This window comes from Gavialis gangeticus, unplaced genomic scaffold, assembly GCF_001723915.1.
Source record: "Gavialis gangeticus isolate Ggan-Ray unplaced genomic scaffold, GavGan_comp1, whole genome shotgun sequence".
Classification (NCBI taxonomy): domain Eukaryota; kingdom Metazoa; phylum Chordata; order Crocodylia; family Gavialidae; genus Gavialis; species Gavialis gangeticus.
The window spans coordinates 5,188,500-5,212,325 of NW_017729017.1; the positions used below are offsets into that span (position 1 = coordinate 5,188,500).

Here is a 23,826-nt window from a genome sequence, read left to right on the forward strand (position 1 = left end):
TGGCAGGAGAACCGCCTCAAGACAAAAGCCCCATGGCAGGAGAACCGCCTCAAGACAAAAGCCCCATGGCAGGAGAACCGCCTCAAGACAAAAGCCCCATGGCAGGAGAACCGCCTCACGACAAAGGGCCCGTGGTAGAAGAACCACCTCAAGGCAAAGAGCCCGTAGCAGGAGAACCGCCTCAAGACAAAGGGCCTGTGGCCGGAGAACTGCCTCAAGACAAAGGGTCCGTGGCAGGAGAACCGCCTCACAACAAAGGGCCCGTGGTAGAAGAAGCGTCTCACGACAAAGGGCCCGTGGCAGGAGAACCGCCTCACGACAAAGGGCCTGTGGCCGGAGAACCGCCTCACGACAAAGGGTCCGTGGCAGGAGAACCGCCTCACGACAAAGGGCCCGTGGCAGGAGAACCGCCTCACGACAAAGGCCCCCAGGCGGGAGAGCAACCTCAACACAGAGGCCCCCAGGCGGGAGAGCCTCCCCAAGACAAATGCCCTCATGTTGGAGAGCTGCCTCAGATCGAAGGCCCCATGCCAGGAGAGCCACCTCAAGACAAAACTCCCATGGCTGGAGAGCTGTCCCAAAGCAAAGGCCCTGTGGCAGAAGAACTGCCCAAGCCACCTCAGGACAAAGGCCCCATGGCAGGAGAACCACCTCAAGGTATAGGCCCGAAGGAAGGAGAGGCACTTCAAGACAAAAGCCCCCAGGTGGCAGAGCCAACCCAAAGTAAAAGCCTTATGGTAGGAGACCTGCCCCAAAACAAAGACCCCATGGCAGGAGAGCTGTCTCAAGACAAATGCCCCCAGGTGGAAGAGCCTCCTCAAGACAAAATCCTCGTGGCAGGAGAAAAACCTCAAGTCAAAGGCTTGGTGATAGGAAAACTGCACCAAGACAAAGGCCCCATGGCTGAAGAGCTGCCCCAAAGCAAAGGTCCCATGGCAAGAGAACCACCCAAGCCCCCTCAGGACAAAGGCCCCATGGCAGCAGAAATGCCTCAATTCATAGGCCCCAAGGTGAGAGAGCTGTCCCCTGGGAATGGTCCTGGTCCAGGACAGGCAACCCAAGTTAAAACATCTTTGGAAGAAACGGACACTGTTCCTGCCCACCCTCACCCACTGCAGGGAAATGAAGAATTGTCCTGGCCTGTTAGTTCTACAGCTGAAGTTGGCAAAGACCCACAAACTACCAGTGGGAAACAGAAACCTGAGTCTGGGTCTGTGAAGTCTATGGTCAGGGCTGTGGAAGCCATGAGTCAAGAAGAAGCGCCCATGGAGCTGGCTTTACCTGAACTCCCAGCTGGCTGGCACACCTCATTGGGCAGGAGCAGCGAGACATATGAGCAGACATCGGTGGCTTCTAAAATTAAGATGTTTGAGCAAGGCGAAGCTTGCGGCTCAGACTTTGGTGAGCGAAGGGCAGCCCAAGCAGGACTACAAGCCCGTGCTCCTGAAACTGAGCCACTATCAGGAACAGCCAGTGATCAGCTGGTGCTGCCTCATTACCTGGAGTCAGACATGGGCCTTTCTCCATCTCCCACAGTCTCAGGCACCTCAGATGATAGAGCCATACATCTTGGGGAAGTGTCCAGTGTGGGAGCCTTAGCTGTCATACAAGAAGCAGCCAGCAGAGATCCCTCCCAGCCTCCATCCTCAAAGGAAGACATTTCCATTGACTCAGAGCATGAAGGGGAAGATGATACTGGACTCGCTTCCCCCGATTCCGGCTGTGAACTCACACTGGCAGAAGCTGTGGTAACTTCTCCGATGAACTGTCCCGATGGAAAGTTCATACGCATGTTGTGTGGCTCTTTATTATCATGTTAAATGGCACCTCACACATCCATTGACTGAGAGCGGTCGCTTTGCATTCCCTGTCCTTTATGTATGTGTATGTGGTCTGGCTCATTTGCTGATTGCAGACCTGCTGGCCAGTTGGTTCATCAGCTTTTGTTTTGTGAATTCCTGACAAGTTTGGCCACCTGGAGAATGGCAGCTGCTAACGTGAAACTGGGCACACAAGCTTCATGCCCTGGAGCAAGAAGGGGCTGGGAGGGTGGACCAGAGAGCTTTGTATCTGCCACACTCACACACACACATAGCAGCAACATTCCCACGCTTCCAGCTTGACCCTTGCATTTCTTAATTTGATATCCCTTCTTGCTTGGCTTGTCAGCCCCACGCCCTCCTCTCCTGTCTTAGGCAAGCTGGTGGCTGGATGATGAATAGCTTTCTACCGCACTTATAAGACACTAGAGCAGTTCCTTGTAGAGTTATTTCTGCTCCTTAAGACTAACCCTTTTCTCTAATCCAGAACAAATCTCAGGAACCATCTTGGGAAGAAAAGGATTTATCTGGCCCATCTATAAAAGCCACCCCGAGAGAAGAGAGTTTAAAGACTGCTGTTCCAGTGGTCTCCCAGGTCTCAGTGCTGTTTTACTAACTGCTTCTTACCCCAGTACGAAAGCTCACCTTAACCAGCTGAGAACTGTATGCTTTTGACTCTTTCCCCATTGCAGAGCTGCTATATATATAGATATATATATACACATACATATATGTGCTCCTCTTGAGTTTGTTTGAAACCCTGTTTCTCATACCTCTCAACCTACCAGTAACACAGACAAAAAAGTACCCAAGGTGGGGCCAGGTTGAGGGATATGTCTGCACATGTAGGCCCAGTCTGCCACCCGCCTGAAGTCACTGGGAGCCTTTCCTTTGAAGTCACTGGGAGCCTTTCCTTTGACATCAGGGGGCTTTGGGTCTTTAAAGAGGGTTGAAAGCTTCTCCTTAATCACTGTGTAAAATGAAACAAAAGAGCAATTCAAGTTTTCTGATGGCTGAATGGCAAGCAGGGTCAGGGTGAAATTTACCCTCTGATGGGAGAGGTGAGAGGTATGTATATAAAGAGGAGCTAGGAGAGGGAGGGTGTCCCTTTGCTCTGATCTTGTTGTCAATTACACTGATTAAACAAGCAATATGTTCATCTGTGATGGGTCCTTTCTGAACGTGAAGTGACCTTTGGGGAAGTGTTACATAGTCTGAAATGGTTTCTACACAAGCACTCCCTTCAGCTCAGGCCCTGCGGGCAGAGGTCCTGGCCATCCCGCTTGTGGGGCAGCCATGAGCTTGCACTGACCCTTCCTTACATATATCTGATAAAAATGAGCACATAAAAACAAGAGCAGTGCCCAAACCCAAACGAGCATAAAACTCCTGTTGGGTGATTTCGGTGAAATTGACAAGCTCCTTTGCTTCTCCTTGAATGTATGCAGCTGATGGGGCCTTTTTCTTTTCTTGCGTTCAGACTCTTAGCCTCTCCTCTTTTCCCTTCTTTGTTTGTTTTTGTGCCAAACTTTACTGATGTCTGATGGGGCTAGACTCTGAGCCATTTATACGTATATCGAAACATACCTGTTGTTTTGTACACATCTGCTTCCGTCAGGCTCAGTGATGTGCCCCAGACGTGTTGGAGCATTTCTATTTGATCAGTCCTTTTTTTAATATTGATTTTTCTAATTGCTTTTTGCAAATCAAACTGAACTATTCCCTCTGCAAACTTGCTGCTGTCAAAAAGGTTTCAGTTTCCATGTTTGAGTTGTGTTTCAATCCCACGCTGTGACATTTCCCCAGCCACCTCTTTCCTCCTCTTCCCCCACTTCCCCCTCTCTCCTCTTGGCAAAGCCAGCTCTGTTGTCCTGTTTGGTACTTACAGTCTTAGCTTCTCTCCGTCATTGTGTCTCATTCAGAGAGCAGGATTGAGGGAGGGTGCAGACGAGAAAGCTAAGCCGCCTCGGCAGAAGGCTCCTGAAAGTGACACCGGGGATGAGGAGCAGGACCAGGAGAAGGACTCAGTCTTCTTGAAGGACAACCATCTGGCCATCGAGCGTAAGTGCTCAAGCATTACGGTCAGCTCAACATCCAGTCTGGAAGCAGAGGTGGACTTTACAGTTATCAGTGACTTCCATGGCACCACCTTTGAAGACATCTCCAGGAGTCTGCCTGAGCTTGATAGAGATAAGAGTGAGACAGAAGCTGAAGGTTCGATTTCCTCTCAGGATGCTGACAAAACAGCTCCTGGCCAGGAAGAAAGTGCCAAGGAAGGGGAGAAGGTCTTCTACCATGTATCAGAAGTGTCCCATTTTGAGGTACAGAAGGAAGCCATACCATCAAGATTTGTTTGTGTCCTCATCTCACCGTGTTCTCTGTCTTGGTATCTGGCATTGCTTGATCAGCATGCCCTTCACATGTCTGTTTGGAAAAGCATGCCAGCTTTTAAACAACCCTGGGATCCTTTCAAGTGGCTTTGTTTTGCCCTAATGAATGTTGTCATCTGTTTTGCATGGCTGTTTTCATCTCCTCTGGGTGCATGATTCTGTAGTGCAAGTGTTTGTATATCTTCTAACCAAAAAAGTTGTCATCATCATCATCATCATCTTCCTGTAATCCACTGCGGTTGGGTGGCAACCCCAACACTTTTACCATAGAAGGATATATGATGGGTGGGTGTCTCTCTTAACCAAAAGCTGTGCCCTTTGTGTTGCATGAGTTCAACAAATAGCATGCATGTTGAGACACATGTACGGTGAACTAACCTGTGATCATGAAGGTGAGGGGGGAGCCACTTAGCCACTTACCCAAAGGTTGGTGGGATAGGCCCCAGAGATCTCTGGTGGTTCCTGTTGTGCAAGTACTTCCATTATCACCAGGCTCAACAAATTGCAGATGGAGTGGCCGCAGGAACAAAAGTTGACCAGTTTCCATAGTGAAAAGGGGTAGAGGCAGGATCCCAGCAGGTGAATCCTGTAGATCTGGAACAGGGTTCAGCTCCTCAGTCCCTCACCATGGAGTTGCATCTCCCTTCAGTGGTGTCTCTTTGATTGGACTGTATGTCCCAGCACTTGGAGCCAAAGCATCAGATTCCCTGCTTTTGACATTAGGGCAATTGCACCCAGATACTAGTGCCTGGCCCTTCACTGGAGTCCTCATTTTCATGCCCCAGGTGGTTGTGTAACTCCCGGGTAGCCTAGTAAATCCTCTGCCTGAAGATAAGTTAACCCCATGCAGCTCTGCACTGGCCGTTAGGGAGAATTAGAAAGTCATACGCTCATAGGAAAGTAAGGCTGGAAGGGACCTCATGAAATCACTTGGTCCAACCACCTGCTCAAGGCAGGATCATCTTGTCTTCTACAACTCCATCGGGAAAAATTCAAGAAAGTTAATCCAGTTCTTCTGAGGCATTCTGCTGGGGGTTTTGAGTTGAAGCCTGGGCTTGTAGTGTCCTTTACCCACAGGAACTTTGGGCAGAACACATTGTGGAAGCTGAACCTTAAAATTCATCCACTACCACACTGGCATAGAGCCCAGCAAAAGCTCCTGGTAGTGGTGAGTCTGCAGTTGGGGAGTTGGCTGCAAGCTCCCTTCTGCACTAATGGCGTGCAGAGTCCAGCTCAATCTGTGAAGTAAGGAAGGTGCATGCGCCCAGCAGCTGGGTGTGTATTGGGTCAGTCCATCCCTCGGGCAGCTTTCATCAGCAGGGCTCTTAGGGAACTCCACCTGCCTTTCTCCAGTGGTAACCTGGAGTGTGGGCAGGTACTGGCAATAATATTTCTGTCCCTCAGTCAGAAGGAACACCTGTTTGAGATTGGGATGCACTCGACTAGATGTGTCAGGGAGCTTGCATAGTAGCTGGCAGCACTGCAGGTGACTTCAGCCCAGGCTCTTAGCATGCCAGTTTGGAAGAGCTGTGTGGCTCTCTAAGAGAGTGACTTCACAAAGGCTCCCCATGCTAACTAATGTTTCGCTTCTGGCTTACTCACACCCACAGTAGTTCCCGGCAGGTGTTTTTGTGCCCATGGACTTAGGGGGAGGAGACTCACATAGGCTACAGTCCATGCCTCACTGCTGTTGTAATTTTAATCAAGTCTGAGGAACCAACACGCTTCCATCCTGTTAAAAGAAAGCCCCACCTGTTGCTGAATTGCTGTGTTCCTTCCCCAGTCAACAGTTTTGAAAACAGAAGCTGTGGCTGTCAGCCCTGCATCTGGTGTGAAGAAGGCAGAACCAGAGACCTCTGTGCAACAGAGGGTCACATCGGTGGAAACAATACAGGTAACTTGCTCCTTTGTGCTAACCAGGGTTTACTCTATGATTCAGTGATGCTGGGTGAAAAGAACGTGAAGGCAGGCTGTGCCCTACCAAGTGCTCTGTGGAGCCTCAGCAAGTCCCAGCAAAGCTCCCAGAAAATCCCAGACTGCTGGGCAAACAAAACCTAGTCCTCCCATAGCCCCACCCCTTGGGGATTGGAGCCCCTTCGCATAAATAGGATTATAATAAAGTAGGGCTGGAAGGGACTTCACAGTGTCTTCTAGTCCAGCCCTCTGCTCAAGGCAGGATCATCCCTGACTAAACCATCCCAGCCAAGTGTCCATGCACTATGCTCTTGAAAATTTCCAAGGATGGAAAGGCCACAGCCTGTTTCAGTGCCCAACCACCTTCATAGTAAGAAAATTCCTCCATCAGCCTAAATTTCCTCTTGCAGCCTGAGGCCATTGCTCCTACATTTGTCCCCTGTAGCCACAGAGAAAAGCCCATTTCAATTCTCTATAAATTGCCCTTCAGATATTTGAAGACTGTTATCACATCTACTCTCAGTCTTCTCTTCTCCAAACTAAATACCCCAAGGTCTTTCAGCCTTTCCGCATTCTCAGGCCCCTATTCATTTTTGTTGCTCTTTGCTGGACTCTTTCTAATCTGTTCAAATTCCACCTCTAAAGTCAACTCAGCGTTTCAAAATGTACTGCTCACTTATGTCAGTTTTTAAAATCCTTTGTAGATTCTGGGTTTTCATATCTAGAGGCATCACAACAAGGCCCCATTTGCTCAAGGCCATTAAAGAGCCCATAGCACTTTTCACAAGCATAGTAGTGTCCACATACCATTCCACTGGAGCCCTGCCCAAACTCCTCTACTTCAACATGCATCATTTAGATACAGGGTTCATTCACTGCCTCTCCTGAGCTGCTGTGCACTTCTCCATGGCTGCAGATGAGAGGGGCTTGTGGCTGTAGGACAAAGGGGGCTGTGATTTGGAAGCTCATTCATAGGGTGCCATGACTCTGACCTTGTATCTGGGACCATAAGAACTTTCTGCAACTTCCTTACCCCATTAGCAGAAGTGTCACCGTGCATCACTGCTGCAAGAAACCAGCTTTCCATCAGCAAGTGTAAAAAGCAAATTGCTATCCTTGCTGACTGCAGCTCACTTGTCAGCTAAATCCTCACAGATTTACCAGATTTCTCCTTCCCTTGGCAGGCTGAAGGAGGCACCACAGGAGGAAAAGAGACAATAGCCACTTCCCACACTGTCACCACAGAAACCATATCAACAACCTCAGTAAGCATGTAGCTCCAGGAAGGTGGCATGTAATGTAGTTCTCCCCTTTTTAGATTGCCAGATGATGGGGGAAAGGAGCAGCCCCAAGCAGAACTGATGCTTGGAGGGTGGGTTCTGTCCCATTGGGGTCAGCAGATGGACGGGAGTGCCCTTTGGCCACTAGAAGTTGACAGCATCTAACACCTGGCTTTTCACTGGTACTCCCTTCTCAGAGGGAGTTGCCCTTTCATCCTTCTTGCTGTGTGTCTGCCAGTGCTTCAGTGTAAGGGTTGTTCTTTCAGGATCCAAGCACCAAGCTGGGGAAGGGAGCTGGCCCCACAACAGAAGTTCGTTCCATATCTCCGGTGAGTTGAAAATGTGCTGCTAATTTCCAGGTTCCTTTGCTGAAGAGAGGTCCACAGAATGTGGTAGCGGGCTGGATTGGCTGTTAAATGCTAGCGCCAGAGGCTAGAAATTTGCTCTGAGTTAAGGCTGCTTCAGTACTTCCTTCATTACCTTTCCTGGAAGCAGGCACTCTTCTGCATTTCTACCATCAGCATGGGCAGCACCAGCTCCATAGGCTGAGTAATTCCTATAGCTGAGAACAGGGAGAATGGGTTGGTAATCCCAACTGTATGTAAGGAATAGAGACCAAGATGGAACCTGGAATCTGGTGCTTTTGGCTTCTCTGCTGTCCCAAACCAACACGCAAAACATTAACTGGAGCTGGATAAATTTCTGAAGGACTGATAGGCCCAGCAGGGTCTACTGACACAACATGCAGGGGTTGACAGGGGAGAGGTCACTCTTAACTTTCTCTGTTTCTTCCTATAAAGCACCCACTACTTGTCATTTGGAGGCAGGAGATGATCTACATGACATTTGGTCTTACCCGCTATGGCAGTTCTCATGTTCTTATGGTGCCCTGAGCTGAAACTTAGGTTGACTGAGATCCCATTGACCCCTGGAAGTTTTGTGTGAGCAGCAGCCTCTGGGGATTGGTCTCATGTCATGAAGGTCTTGAAGCACAAAAGGGCAGAATTCTGTTTAACTTTGCAGGCCCAAATAGCAGCTGTTCAGCCATTTTTAGCACTTGTGCACAGTTTGCAGCGTGGATGCATAACTATCCTCACAGCCACTGAGCATGTGCAGTATGCACTAGATAACGCACTGCCCAGGCAGGTACACAGCTGTGCCTGTATGTATGCTGGGTGACCATATGTCACATAATTCTATCTAACAAAGATCCAGACTAGTTGGTAAATACCAGAGGAGGATAATGTCTGACCTGTGGTGTTGGCATTTGAACACTGGGCTGGGACATCAAACTGATACAGGTTCAAACCTTTCCTGGGTGAGGGGGACCTAGAACCTGCATCCCACTTCCTGGGTGAGTGTCCTAACTGCTCAGTGACTGGAACTAAAATGTATGTGGTCCTGCACCTCCAGGTGGCAGAAGTGTAGATTTCATAAATGCCAGTATGCAGATACGTAACTGCTGTTTGGGGCCTTCCTGCAAAACAAGATTCTTCCCTTAAGGGGCTAAGGCTATGATTCAATAAAAATCATGCACCAAATACAGAATTCTCTTCCCTGGGTTAATCCCAATGTCCACGGACATCAGTGGAAGTTGAGGATGATCAGCAATTCACAGGAAGTACTCAGCACCACACAGGACCCAGCCCTTAGGGCAGTGCTTTCTTCTTAGTTGCTTTCCCATTTGGTTACGCTGTCTGGGGTGAGGCCCACTGGAGAGGTCACCTCACAGGACCTGTGCCCCAAGGAAGTGTGAACACTTGGGAAGCCAGATGGAAGGGGCACCCTGGTCTTCCCTCCCTTCACTTCTGCTTCTGGCCTTGACTGTTCTGATTAGGGCAGACATGGGTTGTCTGCTGCTTAGCTTCAAATAGCCATAAAGTTGTAAAATGAAAGGCCTTGGCTAGCACCGCTCCTCTGTGTTGGAAGGTCAGTGAGAAGCAGAAAGGGCACAATGGCAAGGGAAATGTGTCCTACCTTCTAGTCTCTGTAGCATGACATCATATGGGGGTCACAATACTGGCCTCAGAACAGGCAAGGAAAAGAGAATGTGACAGAAGGAATGAAGAAACACGGGATGGTTGTATGATGTATCCTTAGGTCCAAAGCTTAAAGTCCAAGGTTCCATACTGATAGCAAGATAGAGGGAAGTGGCAGTCCTCACACAGGCCCACTGTGCTCTGTCCTGTTGACATGGATGTTCTTTGCATATTCTGTAGATCACCAGCACCACTGCTGGAAAAGAAGGTCTTACCAGCATATTTGGTGCTACGGCAGAAACGCTCTCGACTTCCACCACTACCCATGTTACGAAGGTAAGAAGGTGAAGCCTGGAATGGGTCAGGATTTGGCAGCTTCTGGATAGGATGTGGATATCTAAAGAAAGCAACAAGGCTGAGGGGAGAAAGGAATTACACTGCAGATCATATGAGGGGAAATGATACCGCTGTCTAAACTAGCTGTAGCCAGGAAGTGCATTGTCCCATTGTGCCATTTACATAGCGATTGTCCAAGAACCATTTACCATGTCAAGTTAATGGGCCAAACTCATCCCAAGTGTAATGCAGATTTAATGAGGTGCAGCAGCAGTGTAGATTTGAGCCAATATATCTCTTGCTTGCTTTTTTTCTTTTACTGTGTTCTGCATTTAAGAAGGGAAGGGAATTTACCCTGTGTGTGTCATATATGTAAATACATCAGGGCCAAGCTGTGGTTGCTATTGAAGGGAGGGGGGATTTTATAATCCAAGCCATAAGGAAAAGGACATGTTTTCAGTAGGGTAGAATTCTTATAGTACTTGGCAAGGGCCTGATGCTGCTTCTACTGAAGCCTCCCCCCAGCTTTTATTGGATCAGTTAAGGGCAGTGCCCAGCATTTTTTACTATCTCACCCAACCTATCCAATGCCAAACGGGTGCCATTTGGACATCAGCTGACAAGTGGAGAGAGGCCATTTCTGCATTGAAATGTCTTTCTGAGAGCACCTCCCCTCCCCCTCCCATCTCCAGGCATGGAGTGAGAGCTGGTCAGCTCTTCTTCACCTTTTGGGCAGTACATGGGGAGGGAGGGAACTGCAGATCCTGTTGTTAATCCCAGGGAGGAATCAACATCAGCAACTTGAACTGCACCTTCATGTGAAGGAGACTAGCTGAATCTGTAGAGGGATATTGTGAAGTGTTCCCTTTGTCCACCTGCCACCAAGCAATCAGGTCACCATGTTCTCCACCCACAAAGGCCAGAGTAGTTCTTTAGGGCAAGTGCTTATAAAGTTCCTAATCCAGCCTCTGACCTCATCCTGTTCCCTTTTGCATTGCAGACTGTGAAAGGAGGGTTTTCAGAAACCAGAATAGAGAAGCGGATCATTATTACGGGAGATGAAGACGTGGATCAAGACCAGGTAGGAAGCTGCCCGTGTGAAAATAGTCAGTAGTTCTGGGGGACTGTCACATGACAGTTTTTGTCAGTATTCATTTTCTACTTTGATATGAAAGCTAGTCCATCCACAGTCCAGCAATCCCTGGGAGCAATTGCCTTCCTGAATAAATCTTTTAATCCAGGGCATGAGAGGGGAGGGTCATTTGAGGTGAGAGGCCTCTATGGACACAGCAGGCTCTGCTACTGTTAAATACTAGCGAAAGCCTTAAATGAATTAGTGGCAAATGTTTTACTGTTATTCTGATTCACAGGCATTAGCTTTGGCAATCAAAGAGGCCAAACTGCAGCACCCTGACATGCTGGTAACCAAAGCTGTGGTATATAGAGAAACAGAGCCTTCACCAGAGGAAAGGGACAAGAAGCCTCAGGTATGTACAGAAGTTCAAAGGTAAAGCACCTATCACCTGGTCACACACACACATGCACACACACACGACAGGCCAGCACTTCTGACCTGGCTGCTGCCAAGTCCGGCAGAATTCCCCCAACAGTGGGGAAGCCCTGTCTCCAAATTTACCTACTGCAGAAATGTTGCTGATATCCAGGCTTCATGGACTGGATGATGTTACTTGGCTGGCTGAATCCAGCCCGTGGGCCATAGGTTGCCAGCCTCTGTTCTAATCTTGCCTCCTGCATAACACAGAACAGGCAAAGTCACTCAGTAATTTCAATGACACCTTGCAGAACCAGGCTTTTACATCAGTTGAATTCAGTTGTGGGGTACCAGTGGAATGGATAATGAAATATGGCCCTGTATGTTTTGAGCAACATTGTTTAGTGTTTTAATATAAGCAAGAACCTTTTAATAGACCAGTAAATTATATTGACCAAATAAGAAAGGAAATACTCCATGATTGTTTACATCTGCTTTGTACAGGAATCTTGACCTCCATGTTCACCGACACTGGCATCTCTATTCAAACAAAGCTGGAGAACAATGAAGAAGGGGCCTTCATGCTGGATTTGTCAACAAGACATAGACATCCTGGCTGCAACCTTAATGGCGAGAGACAAAAATTAAAAAAAAAGGAATAGCAAATATATATTATATATATATAAATATATATATACACACACACAAGAAACAAAACGCATCCTTGCACTGCTGCTATATGCTGGAGATGAATTCCAAACAGCAACATCAATAACAGCAAAACCAACCGCCTCTTTTAGCCTTTGCGGAGAAAGTGATGAATTTGACTGGACTGATAAGAAAAATCATGATAATAATAATCTTATTAATACAACAAACCGCCATTTTGCATGTTCCATTTAAAGGATACACAAATCATGGGGTCATTTGTTGCACACTGAATGGAAAGGAAAGATGCTTTGCAACAAAGCAAGAAACAAACAAACAAACAAAAGAAACCAAGCAGAAACAAAACTATTCCCCACCTAAGGAAAGAAGAGAGAGAACCATTGAACTGTTTTGATTCTTTCATGATTATTTTTTGCATTTGGGATGTGTGGCAACCACTTCTCTTCCCCATTCCATGCTGGTTCTATTGCATCATTTTTCAGTTGTTATGCTCCTCCCCAACCTCCCTTCCCTTTCCTCTGTCCCTTTATCCAAGCTCTTGTTCCGAAGGTATTTAAGAATGGATCTAATTTGAAACAAAACAAAAACAAATATATGTATATGGTTTTTCATTTATAAAGATGCAGCCTGTAAGGGTTTCATATGGATGTGCTTTTAAGTTATGTATATTATATATAACAAGGGGGGTGGGGAACTGAGGGGTGGGAAACAATATTAAAATAATTAAACAGTGCTGGTAAATATGATGATGACATTTTTTAAGTTATAATTATTTGATTGACTGTGGTTGATGTATTACAAGAATCTTAGATCACACTGACATCCTGCAGGAAGAGGATGGGGAACATTTCATTAACCACTGCTCGCTGGGGGGTGGAGAGGAATGTTGCGTTTGTCACTGAGTGATCAGCTCTGTGACAGGAGGAATTGATGTAGTGATACAGTATGCGTTTGTAATTGGTTGGTTGGTGACAAAGGAGTTCTTGGTAATGTGAAGGGGCGAGGGCCTGGGGAAGAAGGAATGGACAGTTGTAACCACAGCCCAGTTAGCATCACCAAAATACACCTGTCAGCAATGTCTCACCAGCCCCCCCAACACAAAGATGCTTCCCACCTTTAGGAGTCCTGACCCCCCGCCGATCTGGAGTCCCCACAGCAGTAGAGAGATCCAGTCACACTCCTTAGCCATGTCTTCAAAACCCGGACCAAAGTCTGAGTTACAGATCCATTCCCACACCCCAAACCTACCGAACCAGGACACTTGCATAGCTGCATTTCTGAACCCTGGTCTTGATCTAGCTCACGTGAAGTTGAAGTGGTGTGTTTCAGATAAGCAAGAAGGTATTTCTGTTCTGCTTGGCTTTGAAGCAGGCTGCACACCTGGTTTCTGCCAGGGTGACCATAGGCGGTATGACAGCTCTCATGAGTGGAGCTGATACACAGCAATCTCCATCCTTTACCTCCTTGGTACTGTTCTACCACAGCCTTGCCTAGAATATACTCCTATCTGCTGGCAGTTGAGAAGGTGACTGTGTGATACAAAGATGTGTGAGTGCAGAGCTTAGATTAGCAAGGCTGAGGAGCCTTGTCCAGTCAGCCAGCACTGAGGCAGTTGCTGATGATGCACCAGTATCCAGTGAGGCTGCTTTCCTCTCTACCGGTCAGACTTTTGCACCTAGATGAAGGTTTCCATTACTGGTACACTTGGAATGGGGATTATGGGCACCAGCTCAAGCCTCATATACTGTCAACCAGGCAGTTAAGGCAAACTCAGAACCAAAAAAAACAACAAAACAAAAAAAATCAACTGATTTCCAGAGAAATTGTCCCAAGCTCCTCAAGTTACAAAAGGGCCCATAAACATTACACCATTTTTGCCTTTTTTCACCTACCACAAATATAGAGTCCTTACACCAGGTAGAAAACTCTTCTGAGTGATTCTTGTGATGAGATCAGAGGGTTGTTTGGAAAAGGGACCAGTAGAATAGTTAGGATTAAGTGGATGTACCCATCTGATCAACTTGCTGCCACAGCAGAGAACTTCAGGCCTCTGGTGGATCTTGGTCCTTCCATTTGCCTTCACTATGTCTCCACAAAGTCTGTTCTCCTTTTGGCACATCGGTTTCTCCCATAAGCATTAATGGCATGAGCACAGCCTCCCTGATAAAATAATTGACTCCTTTGCTTCTGCCAGCAAAGATTGTGTCAGATTTCCAGTGAATCCAAATGTGTATTTTGTCTCAGGATTCTCCACCTTATCACCAGATGCTGCTTTAGGGTCTGTGCCCACCAACATCAAAAAGAGACTGAGCCTTTGCACAGCAACCCACATGTGAACTAGCTAAATAAAGCACTTGTGCTTTTGGGAAGAGAAACCAAACTCCAGGAGATCTGTTCCTAGAGCTGTGCAAAATATTAGGCATGTTTCTCCCATTGGCATGCTAGGGTAAGTGTCCCAGTGCACTAGTTTTTTTCAGTACATCCTGCATTTCAAACCAAAGAGCTGCTGGTGCAAACTTGAGACCATTGATTTAAGAGGCTACTTTGAAACTCTTTGTGCCTGATTCTGGTCTCTTTCATGAAGGTTTAAAATTCGGAGTAACTTTTCATGAACATCAGTGGAGTTACACTGCTGTAAAACCTAAGTAGGAGAATTGCACTCAGCCCCCTACATGCTCAGATTTAAAAAACTGGATCCAGTTCTCTGGATTCCTCAACCCAACATATTTGATGGGTGACAAGGAAAAAAGGGTGGGGGGCGGGAAAGTGGAGTCTTTTGCTCACCTGGCAAAGTATGGATTTTATATATACAGAATATTTATTCTTTGTGATCATATTTGAAGCCAGGTGCCCCTTGAAAGTTTTGGCTTTCTTCTGCCTTGTTCATCACTGTCACTGATATTTAAGATAGCTGATCACTCTTTTTCTTTCATTTGGGGGCCTTTCCATCTAAGGAGGTGGGAGACGCTAGTGCCTGTTCACACCTAGTCCCACAAGTTCATTCCAGAATTGGCCTGCAACTGCATGAGTACTACTAATAATAATATTTATTTTTATTTGAAAAGCACCTTACCAACCAACTGCAATGCTCTGCCATTCCTTCACTAATTCCCCTTTCCTCTTCCCTGGTTCCTCTTCTCTCCTCCATTCCCTTCAATCATATCCCTTTTCAGTGCTTGGTGATGTATGCGTGTGTGCTCACTGTTCTTGTATTCAATAAAAGTGAAATAAATGTGTTTGATGCTGAACCAGCTTGTGACCTGAAGCTGACTTTTCTCTGAGCAAAGCAGTGGCAGTTAGGAGCCTTAGGAGCAGAGACTCCTCGGGGTGACAGTATGCCTGGAGGCAGCTGGGTCTCCCACAGCTGGCTGTGAAGACGATGCTGAGCAAGGACCATGCATTGTGGGTTGGGCAGAGTTGCCCAGGTGATCATCCAGGAGTCTATCTAGTGCAGAGATCCAGTTGAGAAGAGGAAGGATGGGGCGTAATGCTGTCCTGCCAAACTTCACCCATGAAATACTTTTCATGGATTCATAGACTACGTTCCACCCTTGCCAGTCACCGAAAGGGAACCCTGCTCACAGCAGATGTTCAGAGCATGAAAGTACGTGCTGCCCTGGTGTCACTGCATTGCTGGGACCTACTCTTGAATACGTGTGTGGGTCCTGTTAGGTATTTGGGGGCTTGGTTTCTTTTTGACTGGGGGAATCTTCAAATGTCTGTCATTTGTGGCACTGAAATGACGTGGGGATAAAGGCAAGGCGGGAGGCAGAGCTTGGATAGGAAGTACTGGGGGAACTTGGAGAGGAGGAAGAGTCTGCCATGAACTGCCATCCACGTGGGTGTCCCAGAAGGGTTTATTTGTGGGAGAAGGGCAAGTGCTGTCCCTAATGCTCCCCTGGCAGAGGACAGAGACATGGTGGGAAACCCTAAGAGGATTTATAACCCAGGCAAGGCTACAGCATCAGTTATAAACCACAATCACGTTGAAGAATTATTGTGGAGACAGTTGCATGTTTTTGAGGGAAAGCAATTCCCACAAATAGGCATTCAGTGGCCCCATGAAACGAGCGGGGGGGTCCCACGCTGGCTCCTCGGGGACGGGTGTACTGAGCCCTTGCAATTCACCCGGGGCTGACAGCTTCGTTAACGCAGCGGGGGGGGGCGGGGGGAGAGAATAACATGGACTCGCCCTTTCAGTCCCATTTCTCCGGGGCGTCGTGGACAACGTTGCCGGCGCGCCCGAGAGAGGCTGTGACGCGCCCCCGGCAGCGAGAGGCCTGGGGCCGCCGCCGTGACCCCGGGAGGACAAGCCAAGCCAGGCCCTTCGCGCGCGGCCACAGGAGCCGCCCGGTGCTTTCGCTACGGACCCGCCGGAAGTCGCCGGCTCGGGGCGGGCGGCCGCGGCGGAAGCCGCGGGCTCGTGTGGCGCTCGCTTCCGTGCGTGTGGGGTCGGCCATGGAGGCGGAGCAGGCGCGGCGGCTGTTCGCGGAGGGCGCGGCAGTGGTGGTGCTGGGGGTGCCTGAGGGGACGCAGCTCGGCGTGGACTACAAGACGTGGAGCGTGGGGCCCCGTTTCCGCGGCATCAAGATGATCCCCCCGGGCGTCCACTTTTTCCACTACAGCTCCGTGGACCGCCGCGACGCCGGCGCCTCGGGGCCGCGCACCGGCTTCTTCCTCAGCCTGCGGCGCCGCGACCTGCGCGTGCTGCGCTGGGACCCGGCCTCCGAGCAGGTCGACCTGAGCCCGGCGCCCGCGGAGCAGAGCGAGGCGATCCAGGCCAACCTGCTGGAGATGGACCCGTTCCTGGGCCCGTACCCCTACGACACGCTCAAGAAGTGGGTGTCGCTCAGTAGCTGCATCAGCGAGGCGGTGATGCAGACGCTGCAGCCCGAGAGCGGCCAGGTCTGCGCCTTCTCCGAGGTGCTGCCGGTGCTGGCGGGGACGCACGCCAAGGACCGGGCTGAGCAGAACCGGCCCCCCTACGACACCGAGTGCAAGAGCTACGCCGAGGGCCTGGCCCGGCTGCCAGAGATGAAGCCCAAAGCGGGCACCGAGATTCGGTTCACGGAGGTGCCAACGCAGATGTACCCCAACGGCGCAACTCCTGAAGAAATCACCAGGCACAACATGGATCTCAGCTATGCTCTGGAAACCGTCATAAACAAGCGATACTCCAGCAAGCCCGAGGATGTGCTGGGTGAGAGAGAGAGTTTCCCGTAACTAACTCCTTGCCAGCGTAAGCAGCGAGGCGGATGTCCGCCCGTACCTGTTGTGCCAGGAACTCAGCCTTTGGCTTTGTAGGGGAATCGCTGGGCCCAGGGGCTGGCACTGTTCGAAGCGGTGGCAGCAGGCTGGGTCAGTCCCCTGTCACTGCTGCTCCGATCCCCCTTCCTCTGTGCCCCCATGCGCTTATTGGGTGCCACTGAAAGCCATGAAAAATGCCAACGAGGAGCTGGCAGACAAGGTTCTGTGGGTGAATGTGATATCTTTTATTAGACCAACTTAAATAGTTGGAAAAAATTTTTTTAGCAAGCTTTTGGGTTTAAAAACCCTTTGTCAGGCTGAGGAAGCATATGCAGTTTGTGTGCACTCTTCCTGAATGGAAGGAATACTAAAGAGGCCAGAGGCTGGTCTGCAGGCAGGTCAGCAAAGATGCAAACTGAGGAGTCAGTGGGTGAGAGAAGGGCTGGGTTTGGGGGGGGGGGGATGAATGTAGCAGGTAAATAGTGGAGAGGTATCCGGGGAGTCAGATGTCAGGCAAGTTATAGTGCGTCATAACTCCAATGTCTATATTTAGTCTGTGTTTTTTGTACCCAGGAGGTTGATGAAGTGAAGTTCACAGGCTCATCTGAAGTGTTTTGTAAATTCCCTTTGAGGATTAGAACTGAGAATTAGGATGAGGAGCTGCAAATTCAGCAGTCAGGGCATGGAGCAGGAGGTTATAAGCAACTTTATGTGGCCTCTTTAAATCACCACTTTAATGCAGTCCGTTTTCATCTGCATAGTAGCTTGAATATGGTAGCTTTTCATCTCTTGTGTTCAAACAGCAGAGGCTGAAAAACTTGGGAATAAGTGATGCTTGTGCACTGCTGGTGACCTCTTCTGGTAGGATTTGGGGGTTGTGCAGAAAGCTTTGAGTAAATACTGTACAGAACAATGTAACATACATTATTTAGCGACACATTAGAAATTACCAGCTGGCATCCCTCAGTGGCAGTGCTTTAATTACCTGCTAATTCCAGTGGAAACAATGATAAATCCTTGTTGTATCAGACGTTGTTTGAATATTCTTTCCTTGGTGGCATTGTATGAGGACTGTGAAACCAAGCAGGATCAGCATTGTTATCCTTAGGATAAATCCCTAGATGATGAAATATGAATTTTCATTTCTACCTAAGAGAACTTTTACTATCTTTGCAATCTCCTATGCCTGGCAAAGGAAGCCTGTGCCCAGAAGCTTGCAAATGAAGATTTTTTTTTTTGTAAATATCTAGTTCTAATAAAAGATACCACCTCTGCCACAAATTTTGATTCCTTTTGCCTCTAGACCAATATGGCTACAACCTGGATACCTCCCTAGATGGTTGATATTTTATATCAACATTTCTTGTTTCTTCTTTTTCCTGTTAATTTTTTCGCTTATGAATCAGATTGTGGAATGTTCTAGGACAGGGGTTGCCAATCTGTAGCCTGTGGCTGTGGTGGAGGAACAGCTCTGCTCACACAGCACTGCAGTTGGGCATTGGGGACTCTGGTGGAGGGGGAGCTTTCCCTGTGCTACAGCAGGATGGCAGGGAGAAGTGGTAGATGCAGCCAGGTCCTAGTGCCAGCCCAGCTTAGTCCTGAACTGGGTCACTGGCTCTTTGCCAGAAAATGTTAGCAACTCCTATTCTAAAATAAAAAGTAGTTTACTTGCAAGTTAATTGCTTCTCTTAAAGCACTGAAAAGTGTTAGATGTTGATACTTCTCACAAATAAGATGACTCTAAACATCAGGCAATTCTGAATTCTGATCAGGAGTAGTACACAGTATACTGCTCACATGTTAGTTATGCTGTACATATTAGTTATAGTTTTCTTGTTTTGATTGTCTGGTTCATCCGGCGGTACCCGCACCGTATTGTAGTTACAGTAGCAGCCTCGTTTGTCCTGTTGCCCTCCTTTGGAAGCACAGGCTTTGGAAAGCCAAGAAGAGAACAGGGATCACAGGACTATGTGATGCCTCCATTTTTTGTAGCATGATAATTGTAGGTAACAGCGTTTTATAACAATACAGACAATACCATATCCAAGTGTCTGGAAGTCACTTCACAGCAATGTTACTCTCTGATTCTATTTGATTATAAAGTGCCTCTCCAAGATTAACGACTGTGCTAAACATGTCCTTTTTTGATTGCGATATGTTGGTTCCCTAGTCACATAACAAAGGAGTGGGAAGCAATCAATGTCTGAAGGACTGACAATTGTTACTGTAGCACAACCATTGAGAACAGAAGAATCTCTTTGTGGGCTGGAAAAAGGCCAACCTTACTAGTGCATGCACAAATCTGCATAGCTGTCAAGGGTTGCATGTGCCTCTTTCACGTTGATTCACTGACTAAAGTCCTTTTCTGTCTCTTTTTTTTCTCGGTGGGGCGTTTCCAGGTGAATTGCAGTTTGCTTTCATCTGTTTCCTGATTGGGAACGTGTATGATGCATTTGAGCACTGGAAAAAGCTCCTGAATCTCTTGTGCAGGTCAGAAGATGCCATAGGGAAGTATCAAGTTCTCTACACCAGCCTCATTTCTGTCCTGTACCACCAGCTTAGTGAAATCCCACCTGACTTCTTTGTGGACATAGTTTCCCAGGACAACTTTTTAACTAGCACTCTACAGGTAAGTCCACCCTCTGCAGAAAAGCAGTAGTATGAAAAAATCTCATGAGAATGAGGATGGAAACATAACATGGGATGAATTCAGATGAGGCTAGGGATGTTGATTGGGGTGGAATTCACTGCCTTCCACTTCATATGAAATGGTATGCATGAAGGTCTGAGGGCACACCTACTCTGATGTTCAAGGGGTTTCCTTCATCTAGCGCTAGGTACTTGAACTTCCCTATCCCATCTCTGCTTTACCTCAAAGCCTGCAATTAAGGCTTCCATGCTTCTTGTACCTTGTTCCAAAAACACTCCAGAGTGGGATGTGCTAGAAGTAAGGCTGGTTTTCCTTCAGCTCTGAAGTTTAGAACGGGTTTAGGTGTCAGCTGGACTACCATCCAGTGTTAAATAGGGATTTCCAGTATAGACTGTTGGGTTTGGGCTTCAAGGTGGCTCTAAAGTTGACCCTAACTACCGGTTTGGACACAGTCATAGATTCTCAATTAATTGCCTGTGTGCTATTTCTGCACTCACCCCACTTACACCTCATTCGGCCCTTTGGGATTTTTTAATTTAAAAGGCTTATTACAAGGTGCCATGTCTTATTAGGGCTTCTGGCCTTATGAGTGTGAAGTAAACATTCTGTGCCAGTGCAGCATATCCATTTTAGAGGTTAGTGCAGTATAACTCAGTTAGTTTAATTTCACAAGTGCGGTTTCTTAAAAGAGGGAAAGTCTTACTAGCAGTGCAGAGACAGGTAGATTTGAGTAAGGGCAATTTAGTTCATTATAAAGAAGGTCAGCTTTTGTGATAGGTAAAAGCCTGATGATACTAATTTTGATCATCTTAGATGGCAGGATGATATTGTACCTGAGGAAGTTGGAATGAAACCTTGTATGAGCTTAGAGCATTGGCAGTTACAAATAGGACCCTTCCTCGCCCCCTTGGCATGAAATGAAGCTCAAAATAATTTGTTTCACTAGAATGCAATTGTTTGTCTTCTGGGGATTTAAAAATACTCCTGAAATATGCTGCAGGTTACATATCAGAGTGGGTTCACATTTCCATTCTTGTATCTGTAATCTGTGGCTTCAGAATAATTCAGTAACTTTCCTGGGTATAAAATTGAGGAGGATTTTGCTTTCAGTGCAGAACATTCCTCAGGAGGCCCCTAACGTATCCAGTCAGTTATGTATCTGCCTTGCAACACTTCAGTCTTGACTGTATCTCCTCAGGCAACTAATAAAAATGTCACAGAATCATAGGGGCTGGAAGGGACCCTGAAAGATCATCGGGTCCAGCCCCCTGTATGAGCAGGAAAGACATCTGGGATCAGATGACTCCAGCCAGGTGATTGTCCAGTCTTCTCTTGAAGACCTCTAAGGTAGATGATTGCACCACCTCTGGTGGGAGCTTGTTCCATAGTCTGGACACCCTAGTTGTAAAGAAGTTTTTCCTAATGTTCAGCCTGAAACTATCTTCCAGGAGTTTGTGGCTGTTGTTTCTAGTTTTCCCCCAGGGCGCCCTGGTGAACTGTTGTTCACTGAGCCCTGGTGTACACCTCTGATATGGCGGTAAACCGCAATCAAGTCCCCTCTCAGCCTTCTTTTCTTTAGGCTGAAGAGGCCTCTCATATGGCTTGCCGTGCTAGTCCCTGATCATGCGGGTGGCCCTTCTCTGGACCTTCTCACTCCTGACCCACAACCCTTCTCTGGACCCCTCTTGGGCAACAGTGTCAAAAGCCTTGTTGAAGTCAGGGTGTATTACATCTACTACCCTTCCCCATCCATGAAGCCTATCACCTTGCCTTAGAAGGCAATCACATTGGTCAAGCATGACCGCTGTGGACGAATCCATGTTAACTGTTCCAGATCACCAGGGATCTGGGTTTTCCATTTGCTGTGGAAAAACCTGGATTCTCTCTTTTAAAGGAGAAAAAGGTAGAAAACTGTGGGTTTCCCCTTCCAGGCTGGCAGAATTCCAGCCTGCAAAAGGCTGCTTGAGGCTAGGGGGAGCAGGAGGAAGCTGATCACAGGTCAGGGGTACCACATGCATGTGTGCATGCACATGTGCCTGTGCAGCCAGGCAGCATGATGGAGAGCAGCTCCTGCAACTCCCTGCAGGTAAGTCTGCGGTGGGGTGGAGCATAAACAATGCATCCAGGGGGGGCATGAGGAGGGGCACATACCCCTCTAGATTTCTGAGCCCACAGCAGGCACATGGCCCAGCAAGCAAGACCTAGAGCAGGAGTGCAGAGCGAGGCAGTGAGACTTGTTGCTGCCACTTCCAGGACCCCTGCACCAGTCATGCCACCAGCCGCATGAGGAGTAATGGAATGGGGGCAGGGAGTGGTGCTACAGTGAGAGGAGGTGAGGGCAGCACAGCTACCACCCCGCCCCCAGCCTGTTACCCCTTGTGTTGCTAGTGGCACAGCAACAAGTCTTGCTGCTCCGCCCTCCCATGCCTAGTCCCACCTGCTGGGCTATGGAGGGCCCCAGGGGAAGGCAGCAAGGCAGGGAGCCCCATAGCAGGTAGCCCGCAACCCCCCACGTCCCAATGGGCTCCACTCTGGACATGCTGCCTGCAGGCAGGAAGAGGCCCAGGCTCCACACTCCTCCCTCTGCTCCAGCTGCAGCAGCTGCCGCCTCCAGCACATGGCAGCTGGTGCTTCAGTGCTGCCGACCAGCTGCAGCTGGCACCTGCAGGGCAGGGAGTGGGCAGGATGCAGCCACCAGGTCCCATAGCGCTGGCAGCTGGGGATGGGCAGGGTGGCAGGAGGCTGTGGAATGGGAATGAGGGGCCCTGGCGGGGACAAGAGGGCTGCAGGTCAGGGGCATGAGCAAGGCTGGTGGGGCTTGGGACTCAGGGGCACTGGCATATCAGGACTGTTCAGCACCACAGAGCAGTGGGAGGACAGCTGCAGCTGGATCCACGTACTGATGAGTGAAGGGGCAGGGTTAGCTCTGATTTTCTGTGATAAAAAACCCCAAAATCAAATACCAAAATATACTGTTATTTAGAATTTATTTCATTATAATGATTGAGGCACTGGTAGGCTTCCAAATTGCTTTAAAATTGTAAATATATCAGTTGAATACAATGTTTTATTGATATATTTACAAATTTTTGTGAACTGAAAAAATTCAGATCAGGTCCATCACAATGGTTCAGTGATTCTGTCAAGACACTTACTTTTTGTATGGAAACTTTTACTCAAGCATTTATTGCAGAGTTTAAGTAGATAACAGTGATATTAGAGAGAACACAGCTTGGCCCTTTTCATACCCTAGCCTGAGTTTGCAGGATCATCAATTAAAAAAAAGTTTTGACTTGTAAAGTAATATATTGGAGTCGAAAGTTACTGAGAGGGATAACTGTAAATCCCAGTAACCTTATTTTTAGTTCTTTTTAACACTAGTCTCACTTCTTATAGGAGATTTCTGTTAATGTTTCTATGTAAAGAAGTATTTTTAAGTCATTTGAAGAGGCTACCCACAGAAGTTGAAAGTTTTAAAGAGCAGGTTAAACAGGTGCTTGACAGGGATGATGCTGCCTTGAGGAGGGGGCTGGTCTCGATGACCTCCTGAGGTCTCTTCTTGATCTACTTTTCTATTATTCTATAGAGGCAGTTTTACAGTAGACTGAGCAAGGAAGAAGCAAATAGCTATATACAAAACTGAACTTTAACCATTTGTTTTCTGAATTCATAGATTCATAGATTTAGGGTCGGAAGGGACCTAGTAGATCTTCTAGCGTGACCCCCCGCCAGGGCAGGAAAACAACAAAACCCCAAAACAAAAACAGGACTCAAATGAGTCCAGCCAGGTAGGCATCCAGCCTCTTCTTAAAGACCCCCAGGGTAGGGGCCAGCACCACTTCCATTGGAAGTTGGTTCCAGCTCCTAGCCGCCCTAACTGTGAAGTAGTTTTTGCGGATGTCCAATCTATACCTCCTCTCCATCAACTTGTGCCCATTACTCCTTGTTATGCCAGCGGGCGCTAGGGGAAACAGCGTCTCCCCCAAACCCTTCTGGTCCCCCCTAGTGAGTTTATAGACGGTCACCAGGTCCCCCCTCAGCCTTCTCTT

At 48.0% G+C, this 23,826-nt stretch overlaps 2 protein-coding genes across 8 annotated transcripts in view; both read left to right on the forward strand.

Annotated features, from left to right (window-relative positions):
* The window catches only part of EPB41L1 (erythrocyte membrane protein band 4.1 like 1), a 213,501-nt gene extending 198,373 nt beyond the window's left edge, over positions 1-15,128 (forward strand). For 4 of the 6 annotated variants that reach the window (XM_019513044.1, XM_019513045.1, XM_019513046.1 and 1 more), the window contains 8 exons: positions 3,743-4,141; positions 5,994-6,104; positions 7,309-7,389; positions 7,671-7,733; positions 9,624-9,719; positions 10,720-10,800; positions 11,090-11,206; positions 11,716-15,128. In XM_019513044.1, coding sequence (XP_019368589.1) covers positions 3,743-4,141; positions 5,994-6,104; positions 7,309-7,389; positions 7,671-7,733; positions 9,624-9,719; positions 10,720-10,800; positions 11,090-11,206; positions 11,716-11,724 — 957 coding nt within the window. In that variant the 3' untranslated portion in view covers positions 11,725-15,128. The remainder of the gene's footprint in view (positions 1-3,742; positions 4,142-5,993; positions 6,105-7,308; positions 7,390-7,670; positions 7,734-9,623; positions 9,720-10,719; positions 10,801-11,089; positions 11,207-11,715) is intronic. The other 2 variants (XM_019513048.1, XM_019513049.1) reach the window with 1 other exon arrangement.
* Positions 15,129-16,313: 1,185 nt separating this feature from the next.
* The window catches only part of AAR2 (AAR2 splicing factor homolog), a 19,969-nt gene continuing 12,456 nt past the window's right edge, over positions 16,314-23,826 (forward strand). For both annotated transcript variants that reach the window (XR_002096585.1, XM_019513050.1), the window contains exons 1-2: positions 16,314-17,080; positions 19,527-19,756. Coding sequence is in view for 1 of the 2 variants with exons in the window: in XM_019513050.1 (XP_019368595.1) it covers positions 16,339-17,080; positions 19,527-19,756 (972 nt within the window). In the remaining variant the exon portion in view is untranslated. The remainder of the gene's footprint in view (positions 17,081-19,526; positions 19,757-23,826) is intronic.